The 17,280-nt window shown below is 43.8% G+C and overlaps 1 protein-coding gene across 1 annotated transcript in view; it reads left to right on the forward strand.

Moving 5' to 3' along the window:
- Positions 1-17,280, forward strand: part of CD34 (CD34 molecule) — a 41,505-nt gene that overhangs the window by 13,749 nt on the left and 10,476 nt on the right. The window contains exons 2-4 of the mRNA XM_012555249.1: positions 667-861; positions 1,548-1,780; positions 6,300-6,380. Coding sequence (XP_012410703.1) covers positions 667-861; positions 1,548-1,780; positions 6,300-6,380 — 509 coding nt within the window. The remainder of the gene's footprint in view (positions 1-666; positions 862-1,547; positions 1,781-6,299; positions 6,381-17,280) is intronic.

The raw sequence follows: 17,280 nt of genomic DNA on the forward strand, positions 1-17,280 counted from the left end.
TGTCTGTTGGCCATTTGAATGTCTTCTTTGGTGAAGTGTCTGTTCATTTCCTTTGCCCATTTTTTAATAGGATTATTTGTCTTTTTGTTGTAGAGGTAGGATAGAATATTTTTAAGGGGATTTCATGGAGATGGTGTGAACCCAGTGATCTGAGAAGTTAGTTTATTGGATGGAGAGTGACAAAAAAAAACAAAGAATTCATTAAACAGGAAATAGAGACATACTCTCCATCATGGTTTAGATCTTTGTAATATGTATTTATATATTCAGTTGTAATTTTTTATTTTAATGTTTTACTTAAAATACCGTAAACATTACCTCATATTTCCATGTTACTACAGTTTTCGTAAATTTTTATTTGTAATGATATGTGATATTCTATTAAGTGTGTATACCATTTATCCTACTGTAATTCAGTTAGTTGCTGCAACTCTTCCTTCCTATAAATAACACTGTAATAGACATCTGTGTGCATGTACCGTTTTCCTTCCTTAGGAAAAATCTTATAGTGGGAAATACGTTCCCTGTCAGGCGGATGCTGCTCCATTGCCAGGGGCAGCAGGAAATGTTCCAGAAGGATTCTACCTGAAGTCAAGAAAATGAGTCAGATGATGTCATGAAGTTCCAGGACCGTTTAGGTCTGATTTTTTCCTCCTTGTTTCCCTGTTGCCTCTGGGTTCACAGATACCGGCAACTTGACTGCTACTACCACAGGACCATATATCACAAGAACATCTTTAGCTGTTCCTACAAATGTATCTGACCAGGAAACCATAACACCAAGTACCACTGGAAGTACCAGCCCCAGCCATGTCTCTCAGAACAGCAGTGGGACCTCAGAAGTCCATGTTTCTTTCTCAGGTAAAGATAAAGGGTGTTTTATCTCAGGCCCCAGGGAGAAGCCCCTAGTATTTAGGTAAACCATTTAGGATGTTTGCAGAACACTCTCCTCCCTTCCCCCCACCCCACCCACACAAATGGAATCATACTAGCCACTCGTTTTAATGATTTGGGCATCATACTTAGGGTACCTTGAGGAAAGTTTTGGGTACTTCTCCTATAGTCTATAGTCACAGCTTTCTCATGTCCAACTCTAAGTCCAAAGGAAGAAAAAGTAAGCCTTGGCAGCTGATCAGTAGTGCTCCTTGTACCTTGGCTTCCATGCTGAGTTCAACTTGGTGATAAAATAAGATCCGGACTCTGTAGAGATCTCTGATCTCTTCTAAGTGAAGAAAGGTGGGTACAGGCTCAAACTGGGGATTTTTGGCTTCTCTAGGGTGGGCCAGCATCCAGTTGAGTTTCAGAATCCTGTGGGCACCTCTGATACATTTTAGATTATAGCTATGGTTCCTACAGTTGGCTTGGAATGAGTTTGGTCAGGGTTAGGACATGAAGTAACTGTTAACTCGCCAAATTTTCTTTTCTGGGTTGAAGGTCATACCTCTACTATTATCTGTAAAGTCTTAATCCAGGAATATTATCTGAGATGTGTGTGTGTGTGCATGCACGTGTGCGTCTGCACACATTTGTGTTTTGATCTATTCCAGAGTCTACAGTCAACTTCACCATTCCTGGAACCATGAACTCTACTGTCCAGTCACAGACTTCTGTAACCTTCACAGTATTCACCACCTCAACCAACTTTTCAACTTCAGAGAACACCTTGGGGCCCAGCACGTTTCCTGGAAATGTTTCAAGTGCCCCATCCAATAGCACCAGCCTTATGACATCTCACACTAAATCCTATACATCATCTCCTCCTACTCTAGTTACCATTCAGGTGAGTGAATGGGGCCAAAAATGGCAGATTGCTCCCTCACTTCATATTATGCAAGTTCTCTCTTTCTCCCAGCCTCTCCTCATCCCACCCAATGGGATTTCAGTCATGTGGAAATCAGCATGTAAAATAGACAGTTTAAATGTTGCTGGAAGGAGTGGAAAGGGGAGAAAAGAGGTGGAGTCAGGGAACAAGGCTGGTTTGTGCTGTGGGTATTGTGTTTCTAGGGAGTAGAGAGAAAAGGGAGTCTTTGGCTACTTGGAGATCCATCCAGTACTCTGTGCTTCTGTGGTTGTTTCTATGGTTGTACCTCTTGGTCTGGGCTTTGAACAGGGCACCATTCACCATTGGGAATATTTGGAGACTGCTTCGCACTTAATGGAGCTGCTTCACCCAAAATGTTTAGGACACATGACATTCCGCCTATGTTTGGCAGTTTTGCCAAGCAGAGGCAGGCAGTGAGGAGGTCTGTGGCAGTGGTAGAACTGGGCAGACCATGGGTGGTGAGGTCAGCCTGCTCTTCACAGACCTGGGGCCTGTGGCTGTCAACAGCTTTCAGCATAAGAAGCAGAAAATATGAGCGGTTGGAGCCTGGAGCAGGCGTGGGCATCCAGCCTGGTTTCTGTTTTAAAGGGAGCCACAATAGGAATCTGGAGAGTCTTGGGCGCCAGGAAGAAAATGGGTGTCACCAGGCATATACCAGACCACCCCATTGTATCTGTGTGACTGGATGGCCATGCTGCAGCTCTGTGACTGACAAGAGAGAAGGCATCCCAAAGAGGAAGAGATCCCACCCCCGATTTTTGCACCTTCCAAGCCAATATTAATGAGATTACAAAAAGCTACTTGCCTGCAGGCCCAGACTAGTAACAAAAGTTTTGATTATCTAAAGACATAAGGATGAGAAGAAGGAAGGGAGTATAACTCTTAAACATCTCTAGTCCCCTGAAAAATCTAAATTTTTTTTTCTCTAAGTCTTTGTGCCACCACTCATCTGTCAGTTTGTCATACTGTGGTGGCTTACGTGTTGCTGTGATGCTGGAAGCTATGCCACCAGTATTTCAGATACCAGTAGGGTCACCCATGGTGGACAGGTTTCAGCTGAGCTTCCAGACTAAGACAGACTGGGAAGAGCGACTTGGTGATCTACTTTTGAAAAAATTCATCAGGGAAAACATTATGGGTAGCAGGAGAACATTGTCTGATATAGTGCAGGAATATAAGCCCCTCAGGTTGGAAGCCACTCAAAATATGACTAGACAAGTGTTGCCTTCTCAAAGAAGAGTCTACCTTAATGATGTGGATGGAGTAAAGCTTTCGGGACCTTCGTTTGCTGATGTGGTACAACACAAAACGAGAAGAAACAGCTGCAAACATCATTAATAATTGGAACATGGAATGTACAAAGTATGAATCTAGAAAAATTGGAAGTTGTCAAAAATGAAATGGAAAACATAAAGATCAATATCCTAGGTATTAGTGAGCTGAAATGGACTGGTATTGGCCATTTTGAATCAGACAATAGTATGGTCTACTATGCCAAGAATGAAAAATTGAAGAGAAATGGCATCACATTCATCGTCAAAAAGAACATTTCAAGATCTTTCCCGGAATACAATGCAGTCAGTGTTAGAACAACATCCATACACCTACAAGGAAGACCAGTTAATATGACTATTATTCAAATTTACGCACCAACCACTAATGTCAAAAATGAAGAAAATGAAGATTTTTACCAAGTTCTGCAGTCTGAAATTGATCAAACGTGATCAATTTCAATTACTGATGATTACAGTGTGAAAGCTGGAAACAAAGACATATCAGTAGTTGGAAAATATGGCCTTGGTGATAGAAATGACATAGGAGATCACATGATAGAATTTTGCAAGACGAATGACCTATTCATTGGAAATACCTTTTTCAACAACATAAACGACGACTATACATGTGGACCTTGATGGATGGAATACACAGGAATCAAATCAACTACTGCATCCATGAAAAGAGACAATGGAAAAGCTCAATATCATTAATTAGAACAAGGCCAGGGCCAACTGCAGAACAGACCATAAATTGCTCATATGCAAGTTCAAGTTGAAGCTGAAAAAATTAAAACAAATCCACAAGAGACAAAGTACAACCTTGACTATATCCTACCCGAATTTAGAGACCATCTCAAGAATAGATTTGATGTATTGAACACTAATGATCCAAGACTAGACAAGTTGTGGGATGACATCAAGGACATCATACATGAAGAAAGGAAAAGGTCATTAAAAAGACAGAAAAAGAAAAAAAAAGACCAAAATGGATGTCAGAAGAGACTCTGAAGCTTGCTCTTAAACGTCAAGTAGCTAAAGCAAAGGGAAGAAATGATGAAGTCAAAGGGCTGAACAGAAGATTTCAAAGGGTGGGTTGAGAAGACAAAATAAAGCACTATAATGAAATGTGCAAAGATCTGGAATTAGAAAACCGAAAGGGAAGAACATGCTCAGCATTTCTCAAACTGAAAGAACTGAAGAACAAATTCAAACTTCGAGTTGCGATATTGAAGGATTCTGTGAGCAAAAAAATTGAATGACACAGGAAGCATCAAAGATGGAAGGAATACACAGAGACACTGTACCAGAAAGAACTGGTCACCGTTCAACCATGTCAAGAGATAGCATATGATCAAGAACCAATGATATTCAAGGAAGAAATCCAAACTGCACTGAAGGCATTGGCAAAAACAAGGCTCCAGGAACTGGTGGAATATCAATTGAGATGTTTCAACAAACAGATGCAATGCTGGAAGCACCCATCCGTGCCAAGAAATTTGGAAGACAGCTACCTGGCCGACTCACTGGAAGAGACCCATGTTTGTGCCCATTATAAAGAAAGGTGATCCAACAGAATGCAGAAATTATTGAACAATATCATTAATATCACACACAAGTAAAATTTTGCTGAAGTTAATTTGGAAAACAGTTACAGAAGCACATCCACAGAAAACTGCCAGAAGTTCAAACGGGATTCAGAAGAGGACGTTGAATGAGGGATATCATTGCTGATGTCACGTGGATCTTGGATGAAAGCAGAGAATACTAGGAAGATATTTACTTGTGTTTTATTGACTATGCAAAAGCATTCCACTGTGTGGGTCATAACAAATTATGGATAGCATTGCGAAGAATAGGAATTCCAGGACACTTAACTGTGCTCATGTGAAATCTGTACATAGACCACAAGGCAGTCATTTGAACAGAACAAGGGGATACTGAGTGGTTTAAAATCAGGAAAGGTGTGCGTCAGGGTTGTATCCTTTCACCATACTTATTCAATCTGTATGCTGAGCAAATAATCCAAGAAACCGGACTGTATGAAGAAGAAGGAGGCTTCAGGATTGGAGGAAGACTCATTAACAACCTGTGTTATGTAGATGACACAACCTTGCTTGCTGAAAGTGAAGAGGACTTGAAGTACTTACTGAAGAAGATCAAACGCTACAGCCTTCAGTATGGATTACACCTCAACATAAAGAAAACAAAAATCCTCACAACCGGACCAATAAGCAACATCATGATAAACGGAGAAAAGATTGAAGTTGTCAAGGATTTCATTTTGCTTCGATCCGCAATCAACACTCATGGAAGCAGCAGTCAAGAAATCAAACCACGTATTGCGCTGGGGAAATCTGCTGCAAAAGACCCCTTTAAAACGTTAAAAAGCCAAGAGCTTACCTTGAAGACTAAAGTGCTCCTAACCTAAGCTATGGTGTTTTCAGTCACCTCATATGCGTACGAAAGCTGTACAATGAATAAGGAAGACCGAAGAAGAACTGATGCGTTTGAATTATGGTGTTGGTGAAGAATATTGAATATACCATGGACTGCCAAATGAACAAACGAATCTGTCTTGGAAGAAGTACAGCCAGAATGCTTCTTGGAGGCAAGGATGGTGAGACTTTGTCTCACATACTTTGTCTTGTTATCAGGAGAGACCAGTCCCTGGAGAAGGACATCATGCTTGGTAAGGTAGAGGGTCATAGAAAAAGAAGAAGACCCTCAATGAGATGGATTGACACAGTGGCTCCAACAGTTGGCTCAAACATAGCAACAATTGTGAAGATGGCACAGGACCCAGCAGTGTTTCGTTCTGTTGTACATAGGGTCACTATGAGTTGGAACCAACTTGACAGCACCTAACAACAACAATAACAAGTTTCTCTGTAAACCCACTGGACTGTTAACTGAAAGATTGGAGTTTCAAGTTCATTTAGGCACTTTGAAAGAAAGGCCTGGCCATCTGCTTCAGAAAAATCAGCTATTAAAACCCTATAGAGTGCAATTCTACCCTGACATACATGGGGTCACCATGAGTTAGAATCAACTTGACAGCAACTGATTTTTTTAAGCCTCTTAGAGAGTACCTTACTGAAAGCAAACAGGAACAGAGTGGGGAATAATGGAGTGAGGGGAGAATGGAATGAGGAACAAGGCATGCTGGCTTATCTTTTTTTTCTTTTTTTTTTTTAATACAGGGAGTAATCAACTGTTTGGAAATCAAACAAGTGAAATTGACCCAGGGCATCTGCCTGGAGCAGAATGAGACCTCCAGATGTGTAAGTCAGTCCCTCTCCCTCTTTCATCTCTCACAATTCCCTTAAGTACTTAAGCCAGCTTGGACTGGACTTTGGTGGGGTTGGGGGAAGTTTAGCACGGACTGGACTCTTCTAATACTGAGGCGTTGGGTTTACGGAGTAGAGTGGCCCCATCTGGTGGGCAAAGGAGGCAAAAACGGTTTCATTTAAATTTTAATTTTTCCTCCTTTATAGTATATATTGTCAGATTTAAGTATGCTTCTATGTGAAGAAAGTTCTCACCATCCAGATATAAACTATAAATAAACCCAGTTGCCAACAAGTCGATTCTGACTCATGGAGACCCCTTGAGTGTCAGAGTAGACCCCATGCGTGTGTTGCATAAGGTTTTCAAGGGCTGATTTTTCAGAAGTAGATTGCCAGGACTTTCTTTTGAGGCACCTCTGGGTGGATTCGAACCTCCAACTTTTCAGTTAGCTGCCAAGCGTGTTAACCATTTGTACCGCCCAGGAACTTCTTGAAAACCTGTTGCCGTAGAGTTGATTGCAGTGTAGAACTGCCCTCCAGGGTTTCCAAGGAGTGGCTGGTGGATTTGAACTGCTGACCTTTTGGTTAGCAGTCAAACGCTTAATCCACTGTGCCTAGTCACCTAAAATGTCAATTGGTTCATTATTTCTATTTGCATATAACTCTTTATTCCATATAGAATTTATTTTGCTATATTCTTTTCCATATAAGCATTTTTCCTAACATTGTTTATTGAATGATCACTTTCTTTGTTGATTGGAATGCTGCTTTTAGCATATATTTTTATATGTTGCAGGGCATATTCTTCAGAGATATTTTATTTGTTCAGTTTGTCTATACTTTAGACTGTTGTAAATTTTTAAAAATTATTATACCTTTACATTATAGTGTTTTTTGATACCCAACCAGGCTGTTCTTTCCTCAGTACACTGCAAAAAATGCAAACTATTTTTTAATCTATTCATCTAGAAAAACTTTAGAAATATCTGTAAAGATCAGAAAAAACCTCACAAATATTTTAATTGAAACTGCTCTAAAATCCCTCCATTTTTTTTGTTTTTTATTGTATCGCTTAGTATCATGATTTAAAAAAATTTTTTCCTATAGATTTTATGGATTTCTTAAGGTTATTTATAATATAGATTTCCAGTTATAGATGCTAATTGATGATTGCTGATATATTAGAAAGTTAATTTAGTTTTGTGTATTTATCTTGGGTTGAGCCTTTTTCTTAAACTTGCTTATTAATTCCAGGAGCTTTTCAGCTAATTCTTTTTCATTTCTGTCTGTCCACGGGTCTTTAAAGTTCACATTTAACTAGAGCCGTCATACAAGACAAGGGCCAGAAACTGGCTGCTGCTCCAAGAGTAACTCCTCTTCCTGCGCTGTGCTCCCTTTCTCACCTACCTGATTGCTGGCTAATCTACTTTGTGTCACAGCTGAGAGGGTCTTGGCACACTGCTCTGAGATTTGGAGAGTATCTGCTAATAGGGAAGTGGAAAGAGAGCTTCTTGTTGGTGTGAGTTGTTGTTGAGTTGACTCCAACTTAGGGTGACCCCATGTGTGCAGAGTAGAACTGCTCTGTAGGGTTTTCAAGGCTGTGATCTTTCAGAAGCAGATCACCAGGCCTGTCTTCTAAGATGCCTCTGGGTGGGTTCGAACTGCCAACCTTTCAGCTAGTAGTCAAGCGCTTAACCATGTGTGCCACTCAGGGCCTCCTGGAAAGAGGGTAGCTCCCCCAGTTTTGAATCCTAAAGGCTTCCACACAGCCAGAATGAATGGATGCTCTGGGAGCATTTGCATAGTGCTGCTAATCCTTCTCTGGTGCTTCCACTGTTACTGATTCCCTCTTCCTTCCTTAAGGCCTCTCTTCTCCAGCCCTTTAGCAGCAATGCCTCCCACCACTCCCCAAAGCAATTTCTCCTCCCTTAGCAATCCTTTTCTAAAATCCATAGCTCCCTGTTGTGTCCCAGATGCCTTTTCCTTGGTCCTGCTCCCTTCCTATCTGATACTCAGTCCATGCCAAAGGCTGCTGATGGTGTACCAGTTGCCACTGAGTCAGTGCCGACACACGGCAACCCCCTGTGTGTCAGAGTAGAACCGTTCTCCGTAGAGTTTTCAATGGCTGATTTTTCAGAAGTAGATCACCAGGCCTTTCTTCTGAGTGCCTCTGGGTGGACTTGAACCGCCATCTTCACCTAGGGACTTGTGAGTGGTGTGTTGTTGTTCGTTGCCGTCAAATGGAGAACTATTCCACAGGGTTTTCAGGGCGATAACCTTTCAGAAGCAGATCGCCAGGTGTGTCTCCAGGTGCCTCTGGGTAGATTTGTACCACCAACCGCCATGTTGTGTGCCATCAAGTCAGTTCTGACTCATAGCAACTCTATATGTGGCAGAATAGAACGGCCCCATAGGGTTTCCTAGGCCGAAATCTTTATGGAGCAGATGGCCAGTTCTTTTCTCCTGCTGAGCCACTGGTGGATTTGAAGCACTGACCTTTAGGTTACCAGCCGAGTGCTTAACCATTGCGCCACCAGGGCTCCTCTTGCACCAAACCAAACCCACTGCCTTCAAATCAATTCCAACTCATCACAACCCTATAGGGCAGAGTAGAACTGCCCCATGGGGTTTCCAGGGAGCGGCTGGTGGACTTGAACTGCTGACCTTTTGGTTAGCAGCCAGGCTCTTAACCACTGTGCCACCAGGGCTCCTGCACCACCATAGTGCTTCCAAATTTTCTTTAGGTTGCTTTTGTACTTCTGGTGTCAGAGGCCCTTAAGGCACTTGTTCTAATGGTGGGAAATTCAAGCCCTACCCACAGCCTAATGAGGGGCATGAAGGATCTGAATTCCCCTAACATGTCATCCTTGAGTACCCATGTCATATCGACAAGCTGCTGCATCTGCTCCATGCCCATAACAGAAACTACGCATGCGTTGTTCTCAGTTACCCAGACACTCATCGCGCACTGGTGCCTGGCAAGTACCCAGTGAGTTAGCTCTCACCATGTGGATTATTTAAAGGAGCCCTGGTGGTGCAGCATATTCTCTCAGCTACTAACCAAAAGGTCAGCAGTTTGAACCCACCAGCCACTCCGCCAGAGAGAGATGTGGAGTCTGCTTCTGTAAAGATAACAGCTTTGGAAACCCCACGGGGACAGTTTTACTCTGTCCTATACGTTCACTATGAGTTGGAATAGACTTGATGACACACAATAACACCATGTGGACTATTTAGGCCTGTCTTCTGTACATGCATTTCGTAGACATTTATATCCCAGCTCTCTCCTTTTGCTCCCATCTTTGACCTCTAGGCAGAAATCACCTCCATTAGCTAGAGGATGGAAAGCAGTCCCCTAGCCTTCTCATGCCCCATTACCACATCTAAAACTCTTGTTAGCGGAATGTGTCACCCATCCCAAGTCCAGGGGAACCCACCGACTCTTTAGAACCACCTTTCTCTAGAGCCACATCTGTTTATCTGCAGACTTTGTGTTTGCTCAGCCAGCTCCCATCAGCCTTATTCTTTCACCTTGACTTCACCCGTGGCAGGCTGCCTCCAGCCTCCAGTTCATATCCTCCTGCCCACTCCTTCCTTACCCTCTGCCCAAACACTAAAGGTCAGTTTCCATGCAGAAAAAATAAGTTTCAGATGGAGGAGTGATGAAGATGGTGTGTCTACCGAAAGAGCCTGAGCTCAGGAGACAGAAAGCCTGGCCTTCCCCTCTAGCCCAGCTGCTCACACAGCAGGTCCCTTAGTTACTCCAGCCCCTAGCTGAAAATAGGCATTTTACCTGCGTTGCCAACCTCACACCAAAATAGATAAAACTATTTTTAAAAAAGAGGGTAAGGAGGTTGTAGAATCTCAGCATTGGGATATGTCTTAAAGGTCATTTGGAAAAATGTCTGTCTGTACCCTCCCTCAACCCAGTGCTTAATGTGCTTCTTTAATATGTTAAGAGTTCTTTGAAGAACTATCTATATGGGATGAAACTGACAACAGAAACTCAAAAGATTAGATAGGAACTTTAGGGGGCAGTGACTGTATGTTAATGGGGGAGGAACAACTCAGAAAAGGAATGTGAGAATGTTTGCATAACTTGAAGAATGATATCAAAGTCACTGAATTGTACATGGAAACCCTAGTGGCATAGTGGTTAAGAGTTAGGCTGCTAAGTAAAACATCGATGGTTCAAATCCACTAGGCACTCCTTGGAAACCCTATGTGGCAGTTTTACTCTGTCCTATAGGGTCTCTATGAGTCGGAATTGACTCGATGGCAAAGGGGTTCGTCTTTTGGTTTGGAATTGTACATGTAGAAACTGTTGAATTGGTGTATGTTTTGCTTTGTGTATTCTCAACAATGACAACAACAAAATAAATACAATTTTTAAGAAAAGAGTTCTTCAAGAAGTTTAAAAATGCTACTCTAGAAAGGTTACATGTTTTATTATTGTGGTTATTTTTTTTGCAAAGTAAAGGGTGCGAGCAGATGTAGTTAGGGTCTTGCAAATCTGATTCCCATGAACGGCGTGGCAAGCTGTGGCTTCCTCCTGCCCACTCTCCCATGATGCTGGCCCACAGCCTCTCCTGGGGGAGGATGTTTATTCCAGGCATCAGGAGAAGCATTGTGCTTTGTTCAGGATCCACCTGCTCCACTCCGTGCCCAAACACAATTCACTGATGCTGTTGGATTTCCAGAGTGGGTGGCTGGCCTCTGTTCTGCACTTGAATTTGGTCCAAGAAGCTAAGCAAGGGGTGAAGGGAGCCTGTGTGGAGGCCAAGCCAGTTGGGATGTTAAGTTTAACAACAGTTCACTGAGTTCTTTTGTTTGTTTGGTGCTATGCTTAGTGCAGTCTGGTTTCTAAATTATCCAGTGTGCACCCACCCCCAACTAAGGATTCCTATTATCTAGTCAGAGAGAAAGCAGCCTTGATGGTGTGATGGTTAAAGCCCTCAGCTGCTAACCATAAGATCGGCAGTTCAAACCCACCAGCCACTCTGTGGGAGAAAGATGTGGCAGTCTGCTTCCATAAAGATTACAGCCTTGGAAACCCTATGGAGCACTCCTACTCTATGAGCTAGAATCAAATTGATGGCAGTGGGTGGGTGGTGTAGTCAGAGAGAAATGACAGAAGGTAGAATATAATTAAACATTAAAATGTGGATTCTACATGATATAGTGTATAATGTATTGCTATTATTAATAATAATAGTGATATCCGCCGTTTATCCAGTGCCCATTAGGTACCAAACACTGTATTGGGCACTTTTCATACGTTACCTCTTGAGTCACAAAAACCACGTTTACAGGTGAGGAAGCTGACAGTCAGACTAGGCGTATGACTAGCAATGAAGCTAGTGAATGGCAGAACAAGGGCTGATGCCCAGCCTGGTTGAAGAGAAGACTGGATTCTTTGAAGAAGTAGGATGAGTTGAGTCTTGAAGGACGGAGAATACAAAGAAGAAGGCAGTGTTCTTCATTCGCCTGGCATCCAGGGTTGTGAAATGCTGCATGCTGTCACATGCCTGAACTTCCTTGTGGTATCTCTGTTTAGAATGTCTTTCCCCACTAGCTTTACCTGCATACATTCTACCCTTTCTGAGATGTTCTTACAAGCCCAGACCAGATGAGTCCTCACTCCTTTCAGTATCTATAGCACTTAGGTTGTACCTTTCTTATCGTTGTGGGGGGGGGGACCCTTTGCTGTTGAGTTGATTCCTACTTGTGACAACCCCATGTGTTAGAGAGTAGAACTGCTCTGAAGGGTTTTCCTGGCTGTAATCTTTACAGAAGCAGATTGCCAGGCCTTTCTTTCACAGCACCACTGGGTGGGTTTGAACCTCCAACCCTTAGGTTAGTAATCAAGTGCAAACCATTTGTGCTACCCAAGGACCGCTTTTCTTATGGTAATTACAGTATAACCAACAGTGTGGCCTCTTGATCTCTTTGTGCCTCAGATTCTTCACCTATGAAATGAGAATAATAATGCCCATCTCATAAGGTTGTGTGAGCGTGTAGGACAGTGCCTGGTTACTTATTTTACTTGCCACGCTTACGAACTGAGAGCTTTGACCATGAGGAATTCATAGCTACCCCTATGCACAAGACACACCCACAGAGGTTTTCACACAGTGTCTTACCCTCAGAGCTTGATAAATGTTGGTCAGAACAACTGGATATTGTTGAAGGTGCAGCTTCTTAGGACGTATCAAATTAAGGAGGGCTGCATTTTGTTTTGCTAGTTTAGATTCTGCAGGAGCTTTGTCACTGCCTCTGAGGAGGCAGAAGTATTTTCAACCAGGGACACTTTGGAAGCCCAGAGCCATCCAGGCAAGATCTTCCCTCCTCTTCATCCAGAAGACATGGTGGTAGGGAAGGTGTGGTGCTCAGGAAGCATAAGTAATACAAGACTATCTGTGATGGTTAAGGCTGTGTGTCAACTTACTGGGCCATGCTTCTCTGTGATTTGGCAGTAATGTAATGATGTAGTCATCCCCATGATGTGCTCTGATGTGATCGGTCAATCAGTAGTAAGGGAAATTTCCTCGGGGGTGTGGCCTGCATCCAATATATGTATATGGATGTTCTGGCAAAGCTTGCTTGCTTGCTTGCTCTGGATCCTGTATCCGGTTCGTCATCATCTGACCTCCGGTTCTTGAGACTTGAGCCAGCAGCCTGCTGTATCACCTACCGATCTTGGGTTCATCAGCCTCTGCAGCTAGGTGAGTCAGGAGAAACCTCCAGCCTGACGCCTGACCCAGGCTCAGACAGGACCTGAAGGCATGAGTAAGTTGCATGAGGAAGTGGCCCTAATGCCCATAGTCTCCACTTCTGTCACATTACCTGCCCTCTCCCAGTCTGCACCTATGGCCTCATGGGGAGTTCCTTATGATCAGTTAACTGAGGAAGAGAAAACTCATGCCTGGTTTACAGATGGTTCTGCACGATACGCAGGCACCACTCGAAAGTGGAGAGCAGCAGCACTGCAGCCCCTTTCTGGGACCTCCCTGAAGGACAGTGGTGAAGGGAAATCCTCCCAATGGGCAGAACTTCGAGCAGTGCACCTGGTTGTTCACTTTGCTTGGAAGAACAAATGGCCAGATGTACAATTGTGTACTGATTCATGGGCTGTGGCCAATGGCTTGGCTGAATGGTCAGGGATTGGAAGGAACATGATTGGAAAATTGGTGACAAGGAGGTATGGGGAAGAGGTATGTGTATAGACCTCTCTGAATGGGCCAAAGAAGTGAACATATTTGTGTCTCATGTGAATGCTCACCAAAGGGTGACCTCGGCAGAAGAGGATTTTAACCATCAAGTGTGGATAAGATGACACATTTTGTGGAAACCAGTGATCCTTTTTCCCCAGCCAGTCACGTCATTGCCCACTGGGTTCATGAACAAAGTGGTCACGGTGGCAAGGATGAAGGTTGTGCATGGGCTCAGCAACATGGACTTCCACTCACCAAGGCTGACATGGCTACAGCCACTGCTGAGTGCCCAATCTGCCAGCAGCAGAGACCAACACTTAGTCCCCGATATGGCAGCATTCCTCCAGGTGATCAGCGTGCAACTTGGTGGCAGATTGATTATACTGGACAACTTCCATCATGGAAAGGGCAACATTTCATTCTTACTGGGATAGATTCTGGATACAGATGTGCCTTTCCTGCACACAATGCCTCTGCCAAAACTACCATCCATGTATTCACAGAATGCTTTATCCATCATCATGGTATCCCACATAGCATCGCCTCGGATCAAGGGACTCACTTTACAGTAAATGAAGTACAGCAATGGACCTATGCTCATGGAATTCACTAGTCTTACCATGTTCCCAATCATCCTGAAATAGCTGGCTTGATAGAACGACACAATTATGGCCCCAAGTAGGTGGCAAAACTTTGCAGGGTTGAGGCAGTGTTCTCCAGGAGGCCATATATGCTCTAAACCAGCATCCGATATATGGTGCTGTTTCTCCCAAAGCCAGAATTCAAGGTTTCAGGAATCAAGGGGTGGAGATGGGAGTGGCACCACTCACTATTACCCCTAGTGATCCACTCACAAATTTTTTGCTTCCTGTCCCCACGACCCTATGCTCTGCGGGTCTAGAAGTCTTAGTTCCAAAAGGAGGAATGCTCCCCACTGGAGACACAACACGAGTTCTATTGAACTGGAAGTTAAGAATGCCACACGGCCCCTCTGGGCTCCTCATGCCTCTGGCTCAACAGACAAAGAAGGAAATTACTGTATTGATTGGTGTGATTGATCCTGACCACCAAGGGGAAATCTGAGTTATGTTGCCTAATGGAGGTATAAAAGAGTATGTCTGGAATGCAGGAGATCCCTTAGGGCGTCTCTTAATACTGCCATACCCTGTGATTAAAGTCAGTGTAAAACTACAGCAACCCAATTCCAACATGATTACTAATGGCCCAGACCCTTCCAAAATGAAGGTTTGGGTCACCCCACCAGGCAAAGAACCACGACCAACTGAGGTGTTTGCTGAGGGTAAAGGGAACATGGAATGGGTGGTGAAAGAAGGTAGTTCTAAATACCAGCTATGACCCCATGACCAGTTGCAGAAACGAAGACTAATTGTTATGAGTATTTCTTCCTTGTATATGTGCATCACCAGGGCTCCCCCATATGTGCATCAAATATTTTTATTTTTTTTTCACTTATAAGATATAAGATGTAAATGGGCTAGTGCATTTTCAGTTGTCCACATGTTAGTTGTATCATGTTAGGCACAAGTATGACTTTGTAATTGTCTTTAGAGATTGTGTATGGTTTAAGAAGATGTGTACAGGTCCCAAGTTGACAAGGGGTGGACTGTGATGGTTAAGGTTTTATGTCAACTTGGCTGGGCCATGATTCTCAGTGATTTGGCGGTTATGTATTGATGTAGTCATCCTCCATGATGTGCTCTGATATGATCAGCCAATCAGTTGTACGGCAAGTTTCCTTGCGGGGTGTGGCTTGCATCCAGTATATATATGGATATTCTGGCAAAGCTTGCTTGCTTGCTCTGGATCCTGTGGCTTGTCATCATCTGACCTCTAGTTCTTGGGACTTGAGCCAGCAGCTTGCCATATTACCTACTGATCTTGGGATTCGTCAGCCTCTGCAGCCTGTGAGCCAGTGGCCTGCCGTCTTACCTGTCAGCCTTGGGATTCATTGGCCTCCACACCCTGTAAGCCAACAGCCTATTGTTTGACTTGATGATCTTGTGTTTGTCAGCCCCTGCAGCTATGTGAGTCAGGAGAAGCCTCCTGCCTGAGACCTGACCCTCATAATTGGGACTTGCCAGCCTCTACAACTGCATGAATTATTTCCTTGAGATAAATCTCTCTCTCTCTTTGTATGTGTGTGTGTGTGTGTGTATATATATATGTACATATATATTTATGTATACACTTCACTGGTTTTGCTTCTCTAGAGAACCAAGCCTAAGACACTCTCCTGAGAGAACTGGGTTTAGAGAGGAAGCACACTACCGATCATAGCCAATGTGGTGTCCAGACTCCCTACTGCAAATGCTGTCTTAAAGATATTTTTCCAGAAGCAGAACGTCTATACGTGGACATACTAGGAAACCTGCAGAATCAATCTTTTTCTTAAAGGGTGAAGCAGCAGTGGCCTGAACCCCAGGATGCATTTCTCTGTGACCTGGCCTCTTGGAGTATTCTGAAGCTACTGCTGGAGGTCAGCTGGCCCTGCTCTTGTAGTCTACGTAATCCAGGCTCAGTTATTTTCCCTCAGCTCCCTCCCAATTCCAGCTGATAGAAGAAAGCTGGGACCTGAGGCCAATCTTAACTTTGCCTTGTTCAGGAGCAAAGGAGCCTGGTTTTCCTGCCTTATGTCCCAGCAGTAGGAAAATACCAGCCTTCATCCCAATCTGGGAGGATCCTCTGCCCTTGCGGTGAGGAGCTTCCCTGTCCCACAAACAGGAAGTTTTATCCTCCACAGAGGCTCATTTCTGATGGCCATCACACACCCCAGCAATTTTCCCCTTCAGTAAAGTTGTCAGAGCTGCTCAGGCATTTCCTCCTCTGCCATCTGCCATCCAGACATAGGAGAGAGTCTTAGTTTCAATTCCTTTCCTGTGCAGGGGAGGCCACTCTCTTTGGAGGCTGCTTGAATGAAGTCTGGGAGATGTGAAAACAGGAAGGTGGAAGGGCACAGCCAAGGCTTCCAGTCCATACCTTTCCTGAGACTCAGTTGTTTAAGAATTATAAGAGTTTATCTTCTAGGTCGGAGTTCCCGAGTCCTGTGGACCAGTGAGCAACCTGGAGAAAGATCTATAAACGTTATGTAAAACTGGGATGGAAGACTAAGACAAAAACACCATATCAGACTTCCGGCAAAATGGTGCTTTAGGCAGAAGCACCACGCCATCCCTCCACAGCAAAGATCCGAAAAACAAAGCTGAACAGAGAAAACAACATTCCTGAAACCCTAAAACATCAAACGAAGAGATAAAGAACTCAGCCAAGCTCCAAATGGAGTGAGAAAACTGACAGAGAATGGAGAGCGAGGAGAGATTCATGCAGAGGTCCCCTATCAGCTAAAGCAGCGCGGATCCACCATCTTGGACTCCTATCAGAGACCAGCAAATGGGGTACGAGAAAGCAGCTTCACGGAGCTTCCAGTGCGAGACAAAACAACTGGTAATTTGCGATATACGCTTTCCTAGCCCCCACCCTTCTTCACCCCCACTCAGCCTTCTCTGCTTCCTGCGGCCACAATCTCTTGTCCAGGAAGCACTGGCTGCTTGGATTCCATCCACCCAAAGGGGTTGGCTCTCTGAGTGCTATTTGTTGGCTGCTGGTGTTGCTTTTTTCCGCTTCTTTTGATTTCTTCCTTACCTCTCACCACCTCCGCCTCC

This window comes from Trichechus manatus, unplaced genomic scaffold (assembly GCF_000243295.1).
Source record: "Trichechus manatus latirostris isolate Lorelei unplaced genomic scaffold, TriManLat1.0 scaffold00035, whole genome shotgun sequence".
NCBI classification, from domain to species: Eukaryota; Metazoa; Chordata; class Mammalia; order Sirenia; family Trichechidae; genus Trichechus; species Trichechus manatus.